Here is an 11,121-nt window from a genome sequence, read left to right on the forward strand (position 1 = left end):
CAGCTACTCAGGAGGCTGAGGCAGGAGAATCACTTGAACCCAGGAGGCAGAGGTTGCAGTGAGCCAAGATCACGCCACTGCACTCCAGCCTGGGCAACATAGCAAGACTCTATCTCAAAAAAATAAACAAATAAATAAAGGTCAAAGAGTCTCAGCTACTTAAATGTATCAAATATACATCACATGCTTTAAAAGTAAATCTTCTCAGCTATAACAAAAACAATGCATTATGAGAGACTAGGGGTTGAAATAAAGTATTTTAAAGTCGTTGACATCAAAAAGTATTTACCATGATATTCACACAGAGACATGATCATAATTAAGGAACAAATGGTTACATAAAGCATACTATACACAGAAGTTGCTGAAACAGAATCTAAGAGGAATGAACATGGATGAAGCAGGAGGTCATCATCCTTAGCCAACTAATGCAGGAACAGAAAACCAAGTACCATATATTCTCACTTTAAGTGGGAGATAAATGATGAGAAAATTATGGACATAAAGGGAGAAACAACAGACCCCACTGGGGCCTGCTTGAGGATGGAGGTGGGAAACAGAAGTGAGGACCTAAAACTAAAAAGGACAGATTAGAAGCAACAGTAATGAACAAAAAAGTGGCAATATTTCAAATTATCTGATATCATCCTAGAAATTACTTCTAGAAGAGATTCAAAAGCCCCTCAATACACACACGTGCACACACGAACACACACACACACACACAAGGATGTCCTTCTAGCACCCAACCATAAAATACAATGTTGTTGCAATGCAGTTGTGTACAATGGAAGTCTCCACGGGAAATTCAAATGCTAATCTGGAAAGTTTAGGCCAAGATAAAAATGAATGTTACTTCTTTCCTAGACAGAGGAGAAAGCATCTATGTTGAAGATCAGCTTTTTACATATCCAGAAATAAAATTCAATTCATGAAAATAAAGTAAAATTGTTGGCAAGCCTGTTGGATACGTAATGCTAGACATGCTAAAATAATATGATGGTTCTAACCTACCACATAAATACAAACTTAAGACCACAGATTTTTGTTGTTCTAAATCAAGTCAAGATGCTTATTTTAACAAAGTGCTCTGAACAATGACCAAACCATTTCATTATGCAACAGCTGTCTAAAGTTCCTATTGGCTACAGATAGAAGACTCCCACCCAGGTGGCTTTAGCTAAAGAAGTGCCCATTCATTCATCCATTCATATTCAACTCCTAATCCAAGAACTCGCCTTTTAATAAAAGGCCATTTCACCTCCCCACAAAATGCCCTTAAAGCAGAAAAACAGTTTCAAACTACATGTCTATTATCAATTACTTCCTTCTTCGGCATACGAAGAATTAGCATTCTTACTCCCACCATTCCCCTCCCCTATCTTCAAAATGGAATTATTACAGTTTAGTTAAAATAATAATGTTTACATGTTTTTTGAAAGTCTATTTTAAATATCAGAAAGTTTTTCCCATTTGTCATTATAACAATATGATTCTCAGAAGTTATTTTGTTACAAAACAAAAGCAAAATTTATAAGCTAACCATTTACATAATTTTTTTAATGACTTTTATTTCTTTAACACACATACAGTGTTTACAATATGCTGGGCACTAGGGCTCTAAGTGCTTACATATATTAACTCATTCAATCCTCATAATATTCTCATGAAATAAGTACTATTATTATCTCCATTTCACAGATAAGGAAATTTAGACATGAAGAAGTTAAGACATTTGCCCAAGGTCACACTACTAATAGGTAAAGGAGCCACAATTCAAACCCAGGCAGTCTAATTCCAGAGTCAAACTCCTACACAGCATAATAAACTGCCTCTCCAATCTGATGAAAATTATTGAAAATTACCCGAAATGAGACTCCACAAAATGTAACATTTTGTGAAAGCCTTTTTAGAGGGGAAAAATTGTAAAATTTAAATTTTATGGTATTAAATCAATTACAAGACTTCCATAACAGAAGCCATCCCTTTAAAAGGAGTATATTTGGCTTAGTTCACATTATATTATCAACTCAAAATGAATTTCCAAAAGAAAAAAGATACATATGTTTAAATGTAATTTTATTTTTTAGATTTTAATAATTAAATGTATTAGAAATATAAAATTTAAATGTATAAGCAACAAGATTATAAGTAAATATATGTAACAGCAATTTTTCTCTTATAAATTATGTAATAAAATATAGAAATATAATAATGATTTATTATTCATATTATTAATAAAAACTATAAAAATTGAAATTTCAAATCGATGGTCTTTTTCCCAGCACATAATTTAAAAACAATCCTTGACAAGTAAAATGTAACTTTATTATGAGACTAGAAAAACAGTTTCATTTCACAGTCTTTTAATAAATTATCCTAAACTTAGCAAAATTTTCAAAAATAATTTCATTGTACATATGAAAACTATATGGGTAAATTTGGGGATAGCTTCTGAGGAGAAATCTCTACCTCTTTCTACCCACTTTTAAACTGTGAAAAAGAAAAATGAATTATAAAGAAGAAGTAAAAATCTAGTTATAGACCTTGTTCTGTCACTAACTAATTGTGTGATCTAGGCTTCCCAGAAGCCATTCTCGGCTTCAATGTCCTTGTCTATAGAATTAAAAACTTAAACTACATAATGCTTACAAATCTATATAGTTTTAGAACTATAAAAAAGTAACATTATAAAAAAGTATAAAATTATAAAATTATAAAAAAGTATAAAATTATACTTTTTTAAAAGTTTTGAACTTTAAATCTCACCTCATCTGAAGAATCTACTTGTCCCAAAGTTCCTGTTGCACCTACAAAACCTTTGGAGGAGAAGAAAAATAGTTGTCCTTCATAGTTGCTACATATTGCTTTATTTTCAAATTATTCTGAGAAATACAAATATCAAAAAGCCAAGTTTTGTTATGTTAGGACATTTCATTCTAACAGTTATCTTAGCAAAGTCCAACATTTATCTTTTTTATTTTTTTTTTTTTGAGATGGGAGTCTCGCTCTGTCTCCCAGGCTGGAGTACAGTGGCGCAATCTCACCTCACTGCAATCTCCACTTCTCAGATTCAAGCGATTCTCCTGCCTCAGCTTCCCAAGTAGCTGAGTTTACAGGCGCCTGCCACCATGCCCAGCTAATTTTTGTATTTTAGTAAAGACGGGGTTTCACCATGTTCGCCAGGCTGGTCTCAAAACTCCCAACCTCAGGCTCAGGTGATCCACCCACCTCGGCCTCCCAAACTGCTGGGATTATAGGCATGACCCTCTGTACCCAGCCTCCAACATTTATCTTAAATAAGTTTGGACCAAATAGGTTGATACTTCAATAGGAATGATCCAGTGAAAACTAAGATTTAATACAGTGATTACAAATGGTGTTTCAGAAGGATCTCTTTTTAGTTTTAAACCATAGTTTACTAAAATATTGAGGGAGTAAAGTTCTGGGCTACTCTTGAATAGCAACTGTACATTTTTCATGAGTTAGAACCAGAACCTTAATAAGCTAATCAAATTCCATTTAAGAAAAATGCATTCTCTTCTTTGGTCAATCTATTCTTTTTTGCCTCTAATTTTTACTACTTTTATTATTTTTCTTAAAAAGAATAATACTGTTTTGGCTCAAAATAATTTTTTCAATAATGAGTGAAGTTTGAGAGGTTTTTTTGCTTTTAACACAGAAAAGTTACTACTGTTCAAATTAAATATTTAGACAAACCTTGAACTGCCAGAGAACTAGTACCAGCAGATGGTTCCTGCACACCATATACAAGCTTATCCTCAGGATATGTAAGTCCAGAGCTCTTTAAAGCTATAAGGTACTTTTCATGACTTTTCTTTACACAAGCATTTTCTCCAAGACCTAATGAAAACAAACTTCAAATCAGAAAAAAATATTCCATTCAAAATCTCAGTATAGTCTTTTCATTAACTAATATCTATAAATAGGTGACTACTCTAATGGAGTGGGAGCCCTAGAATGAATAATATAAGATAGCTTCAGATAACATTTTTGTGCTTATGTTTAGCACTAACAATCCCAGAATACACAGTCAAATAACGAAATCTATAAAGTAGGTGAGCATCTAAAATATCCAAGGGAATGTGGGGCACAAAAATTAGTAAGACATGATCCTAGCTTTCAAGGAACCTGAAAATTACAGTAAAGAAAGTCAGAAAGTTAATATGGTAGATAATAATTATGTAGCAGAATTCACATTTGGTTTGACAGTCTGTGCTCTCGTAATACCAAGCATGCAGTTATCCAAAGCAGAGTGCTTGGGAAGGGCATATGAAATGTTTTGTATAGGCCGGGCACGGTGGCTCAAGCCTGTAATCCCAGCACTTTGGGAGGCTGAGACGGGCGGATCACAAGGTCAGGAGATCGAGACCATCCTGGCTAACACGGTGAAACCCCATCTCTACTAAAAAAAATACAAAAAACTAGCCAGGCGTGGTGGCGGCGCCTGTAGTCCCAGCTACTTGGGAGGCTGAGGCAGGAGACTGGCGTGAACCCGGGAGGCAGAGCTTGCAGTGAGCTGAGATCCGGCCACTGCACTCCAGCCTGGGTGACAGAGCAAGACTCCGTCTCAAAAAAAAAAAAAAAAAAAGAAATGTTTTGTATAACAATATACCATTCAACAATTCCAAGTTTTGGAACTTAAAATTGTGTATTAGAAAATCCTAGGCCATACAACCCAAAAACTGAAAATATCAAAAGTGAAAATATAGACATGATGGTTGTTACTGTTAAAGAAAGGAGATCACTTAGCAGCCTTGTGTTTAAAGAAAGAGAGGTAGGGCTGGGCATGGTGGCCCACACCTGTGATCCCAGCACTGTGGGAGGCCGAGGCAGGCAGATCACCTGAGGTCAAGACTCAAGACCAGCCTGGCCAACGTGGTAAAACCCTGTCTCTAAAAAAATACAAAAATTAGCTCAGTGTGATGGCGGGTACCTGTAATCCCAGCTACTTGGGAGGCTGAGGCAAGAGAATCGCTTGAACCCAGGAGGCAGAGGTTGCAGTGGGCCGAGATCATGCCACTGCACTCCAGCCTGGGTGACAGAGCAAGACTCCGTCTCAAAAAAAAAAAAAAAGAGAGGTAGGGCATAATTATCTTATGTCGCACCAAAAGTTAGGAGACCTGGGTTCTAGTACCAACTCCAACATAAATTAATTGTGAGGTTTAAACAGGCTATTTCATTTTTCAGGGGCTCAATTTCCTCATCCATAAAACAAGAAGTTCTCTAAATAACTTCCAGCTTTAGCATTCTATGAAAATTCTACAATTTACCTTTAAGTTCTAAAAGACTCAATTTCTTATCATTATAGTAATATATATAAACTATAAATTTCTTCTAACATTTTACTCACCCGAAGTCAGATCTTTGTAGTTTTGTTGGTTTGTCAAAACCTGAGTAAGAACAGACCGCATTGCTCCTCCCATTTTAGTTAGGTCTTCTAAAAAGGAAATTTGAGGTTCCAAAAGTTGAAGGACCTTGTTAAGGTCCTTTTCTGATGGTCCATCAGCTGCTAAAATAAAAAAAGAAAAAAAATCAAATAAGGGTAATTTTCTTTAAAATATCTTACTTAAAATAACAGTATTCTTTTTAAATTACAATGGCTTAAATTATAGTATTTTATAATCAAAAAAGTCAATACAACAACTCTGTTTAGAAAATTGGTATCTGCCCAGCACCTAGCCAAGCAAGGGTAGACTTGTTCAGGAATTCAGTCCTTTGGAAAAAAGTAGATGGAAAAACACAGATGACCTCCTAAGGTATGAAGCACTTAATTTGTGTAAGAAGAATCTGAATACAAAAAATTAGCCGAGTGTGGTGGTGCGCGCCTGTAGTCCCAGCTACTCAGGAGTCTGAGGCGGGAGAATGGCTTAAGTCTGGAGGTGAAGGTTGCAGTGAACCGAGATCATGCCACTGTACTCCAGCTTGGGCGACAGAGTGATACCATGTCTCAAAAACAAAAAAAAAAGTAGCAGCATTCGATCTGTGGGCCCTATACTTCCACATATATAAATGTCATCATGAGATCATTTCAAAAAAAGATAATATTTAAGAAAAAGTTTAGATCACATCCTAAAATAAAACAAGATATAATTCAAATACATTGAGAGTAGTATAAGACTATTAGGACAAAATTATGTCAAATTTAAACCTGTATAACAAATAACCTATCCCCTATAATATTCCAAAAATACAGATACATGTTAGCTGAAGGGCAAGCAACTAAAATGAAAGATAACTTTTCATAAACATGAATAACTATTAAAAACAAAAAACAGGCAAATAGAGATGGAAAGAAAGAAAAGAAGCTTGGACAACAACTGAAAAAGAATATTAAAGATGAAAAATATAGAGAGGTTTTACAGAAGCCGAGGTCTAAAATGAAGGAAATGAATAAAGAGATTTATAGCTTAACCATAATTGTTTTTAAAACAAAAACAAACAAATGAATAAAACCACACCTATAAAAGAGGTAACGGAGAACCTGTGTGCCCAGGAAAGGGGATGTCCATTTCATTCAACATTTATTCAGAATCTCAAAACCCACTTTCTCAGTGTAAAGCGAATGTCATACATTATCCAACTTTATATTCTCCCCAGTGACTTATATATTAACATAACAGATGTTTACTGTTCGCTGTAGGTTTTCAAGGGCTCTGAAACAAATTCTAATACAGATCTAAGGATTATAGGATGAATGAGAAACAGAATTGAAAGAAATTGGGAAACCACAAGATCGCTGAGCTTTCATTACCTTGGATTGGTTATTGCAAGTCTTTTGTTTAATTTCTTTAATTTTAAACAGTAATTTCTACACACAAAACGCTGAATTTTGGCTGGGCACGGTGGCTCACACCTGTAATCCCAGCACTTTGGGACGCCAAGGTGGTGGATCACCTTGTGAGACCAGCTTGGCAACACGGTAAAACTCCACCTCTACTAAAAATACAAAAACTCAGCCAGGCGTGGTGGCAGGCGCCTGTAATCCCAGCTATTTGGGAGGCTGAGGCAGGAGAATCACTTGAACCCGGGAGGTGGAGGTTGCGGTGAGCTGACATCACACCACTGCACTCCAGCCTGGGCAATAAGAGCGAAACTCCGTCTCAAAAAAAAAAAAAAAAAAAAAGGCAGAATTTTTTTTGCACAGACAGAAATTAATGCTGAGCAGAAGTAGTAATATAAGGAAGAAACTTCCATGAACCTACATTCATGCAGGTCATCTTTAGATAAAAAATGCTTCCATTTTTCCCTTCATATTTTCAGATAACAGATAATTAAAAAGCTATGTACCTATGTTGTCTATGTTTTACAACTGTTATGTCAACAAAAATATAACACACTTTCGTGTGAAGTACTCTTGGATTAAACTAATGATAAGCTTTAAGGTTCTTATAACAAATAATTTCTATTTCTAAAATAGGACACCTGTAATACAAAACATAAATTCCCAAAAAAGTCTGCTAACTAGTATATAAGAAATAATGCAGAAGGCTATTTCAATAACCCAGCTAGTAACTGGTTCCTTCATTCCGAAGAGACAGTAATTTGGAACCAAATCAAAATAATATTTTTCTCTATATATTCTTTTTTCTTTTCTTTTTTTTTCTGGGGGGCGGGGTGGGGCACAGGGTCTCACTCTGTCACCCAGACTGGAGTGCAGCGATGTAATCATAGCTCACTGCAGTCTTGAACTCCTGAGCTCAAGGGATCCTCCTGCCTCAGTCTCCCAAGTAGCTAGGACTACAGGCACGTGCCACCACCACACCTAGCTAACTTTTAAAAATGTTTGCAAAGACAGGGTCTCTATGTTGCCTAGCTGGCCTTGAACTCCTGGCTTCAAGCAATCCTGCCTCAGCTCCCCAAAGTGCTGGGATTACAGGTATGAACCGCCATGCCCAGCTTATTTTTCTGTATTTTAAGATATATTCTCTGTTAAGTAGAAGTACTTAACAAAGGATTGTATGTTTTTGTTTAAAATGTACAAGTAAGGAAGTATAATGGTTTGCTCACAATAAAGATAACAAGACAGTTTTAGAAATGAGGATATTATATAACATACCCCTACACTTTAAGGATGGAGATAGAAGATGAAAATGTGTGCCACAGTTTCAAAATGAATATAAAGTTATTTATAGTACTAAATAATTTTAAAACACTAAAAATAATGCAAAATGTAATCTCTTATAGAAAAGAAATGCAGGTTATCATTAGAAAGGTAAAAAAAATCATAAAAAGTTAATAAATTTGATTCATACTACTAATGAATATCTATAATTCACAATGTCAGACTGAGAACTTTTAATAGATACCTAAATCCAAATATTTACCTAACTGAAGTATGTTAATCAAGATTGTGATTAAATCTTAAAAAGTAAGAAGAACACCTGTAATTTATTTTCTCTTTTAAATATTAACATGAGGATTACACACCCATATATTCTACCAGTAATCTGGAAGTCAGCAATTTGACCCTATCATAAGTTATTATATAATATACATGAAGAAAAAATATATACAGACCTCTAAAAAAAAGGTGATAAAACATTTCATCTTCTAAAATCTAAGTTAAATTCAAATATTTCCAGGAATTCTCAAATCTGATTCATCATATTATTGTAAATAAAGTCACGTTAACCCCACAAAATGGTTACTTCCTCATCTGCAAAAGCTCAAATAAGTTTGATCAAAAACATTTATGACCCCAGAAGCAGAAAGCACGAAACTAGGTCAACTACAACGTATCTATAAGGTTATATAATTTATCTTTAGTGTGTTTCTATTCAGTCCGTATAGTCATCTCTTTTTAAATGTTAAGCAAAAAAATGATATCTGAAAAAATTCACCTCATAATTAATGCTAAAACTTCGTAAATTTATAATTTAAAAAGAGTACTAATAAGAAGTAGATTAAAACATACCTGGTTCATTATAGCCTTCTCTTAAGTACTGAATAAGACAAAATATAAATCTTGGAAGAACAAATTCAGACATCATCAGTAAGTCTTTAGGGACACAGGGAATATTTGAACTTGATTTAATTTGATGCCTTTTGCAAAACCTGTAATACGAAAAAGAAAAAAATTAACAGTAATGTCTAATCAGTTAAAAATATATTATTTCTATTTACAATATTCATAAATAGAATACAGGCCAGTAAATCCTTCTTTATGATTTTTAAGGTACCAGGTTAAAAGAATGTAATTTTAATCAGTGTTTATATACAAATGGCACTCAGGTATATTTTTCCCAAGAAAAGACTATACTATTAATAGTTAAATTCCAACTAGAATACAAAAAGAAACTCTCATTACAGAGCACATTTTTTAACTGAAATTTATTCCTTTCAAGTACCACTTTATGACCTCCACTCTTTTAAACCATTAAGTACAAGTTGATCACTTCCAAAGCATTTACATTTTTCCTATTTCTAACTTATTGCATTAATGAATAGGTAAGTGATACAAAAACTTGAAGTTTATTTTAAAAGTTTTTATGTTTAAGTGTATACATTCCTTCTAATCTTGTTTATATTCATTCTATTTTTCTTTTTCTTTTTGAGAAGTCTTAGTCTGCTGCCCAGGCTGGAGTGCAATGGCACAATCTAGGCTCACTGTAACCTCTGCTTCCCAGGTTCAAGCAATTCTCCCACCTCAGTCTCCCAAGTAGCTGGGACTACAGGTGTGCACCACCTCACCAGCTAAGTTTTTTTATTTTTAGTAGAGACGGGGTTTCACCATGTTGGTTGGCCAGGCTGGTCTTGAACTCCTGACCTCAGGTGATCCGCCCACCTCAGACCCACAAAGCACTGGGATTACAGGCCACTGCGCCTGGCCTATATTCATTTTCAAGTATGATTGGTATGCTCGAGCAAAAATGAAGTAAACTATTCTTTTTTTTTTTTTTCCCCTTAAAGACAGGGTCTCGCTTTGCCACCCACATGCATCCTGGAAGTCCTGAGCTCAGGCAATCCTCCCACCTCAACCTCAGGCATGCACCACTATGCCTGGCTAATTTTTTTTATTTTTACTTTTTGTAGAGACAGGGTCTTGCTACATTGCCAAGGCTGAAGTACAACTCTTGGCCTCTAGCAATCCTCCAGCCTTGACTTCCCAAAGTACCGGGATTGTGAGCCACTGTGCTCCACCCTGAAGAAAACTATTCTATAGTCAATATCCAAATAATCACAAATAAGTTATTCTGTGACCAAACATATAGTTACCACACTAAACATGTAAAATGCCTAGAAATAAGTAGAAAGGAAGAGAAGCTATTTAAGCTGTAAAATATAAAAGATCTGAATGAACAGAGAAAAACCATATTCCTAAACAGAAAAATTGATTTTTTTTTTTAAAAGACAGTTTTGGCCAGGCACGGTGGCTCATGCCTGTAATCTCAGCACTCTGGGAGGCAGAAGCTGGTGCATCACCTGAGGTCAGGAGTTTGAGACCAGCCTGGTCAACAGGGTGAAACGCTGTCTCTACTAAAAACACAAAAATTAGCCAGGCATAGTGGCATGTGCCTGTAGTCCCAGCTACTCGGGAGGCTGAGGCAGGAGAATCGCTTGAACCCAGGAGGCAGAGGTTGCAGTGAGCCAAGACCATGTGACTGCACTCCAGCCTGGGTGACTGAGTGATGCTCTGTCTCAAAATGATGATAATAATAATAATAATAATAATAATAATAAAAGACAGTTTCCCCCAGACTTAATGCTATTAGATTTACATCCCAATGGAATTAATCACAAACTAATTCTAAAGTTCAAATGGAAGAGCGTATTTGTGAAAAATACTATTAGAGCCTAAAAAAAAAAAAAAAGGTTAATGATACTGAACTAGACCTTAAAGCACAGTACAAAATTATTTTAATTAAAATTCTGTGGTAATGTGCCAACATCAATGGACCACAATGGGCCAGGCATGGTGGCTCATGCCTGTAATCCCAGCATGCTGGGAGGCCAAGACAGAAGGATCACGTGAGGCCAGGAGTTCAAAACCAGCCTAGGTGACATACCAAGACCCAGTCTACCAAAAAAACTTAAATAATTTAAAATGAACAACAATGAAGTCCAGAAAAAGAATATACAAATTTGTGATGTGACATC

The 11,121-nt window shown here is 35.3% G+C and overlaps 1 protein-coding gene across 1 annotated transcript in view; it reads right to left on the reverse strand.

Annotated features, from left to right (window-relative positions):
- Positions 1 to 9,430, reverse strand: part of UBR3 (ubiquitin protein ligase E3 component n-recognin 3 (putative)) — a 250,132-nt gene extending 240,702 nt beyond the window's left edge. The window contains exons 1-5 of the mRNA XM_011988165.1: positions 9,420 to 9,430; positions 8,939 to 9,078; positions 5,375 to 5,533; positions 3,721 to 3,864; positions 2,770 to 2,819 (exon numbers count right to left, since the gene is read on the reverse strand). Coding sequence (XP_011843555.1) covers positions 2,770 to 2,819; positions 3,721 to 3,864; positions 5,375 to 5,533; positions 8,939 to 9,078; positions 9,420 to 9,430 — 504 coding nt within the window. The remainder of the gene's footprint in view (positions 1 to 2,769; positions 2,820 to 3,720; positions 3,865 to 5,374; positions 5,534 to 8,938; positions 9,079 to 9,419) is intronic.
- Between the last annotated feature and the right edge of the window lie 1,691 nt (positions 9,431 to 11,121).

This window comes from Mandrillus leucophaeus, unplaced genomic scaffold (assembly GCF_000951045.1).
Source record: "Mandrillus leucophaeus isolate KB7577 unplaced genomic scaffold, Mleu.le_1.0 Scaffold324, whole genome shotgun sequence".
NCBI classification, from domain to species: domain Eukaryota; kingdom Metazoa; phylum Chordata; class Mammalia; order Primates; family Cercopithecidae; genus Mandrillus; species Mandrillus leucophaeus.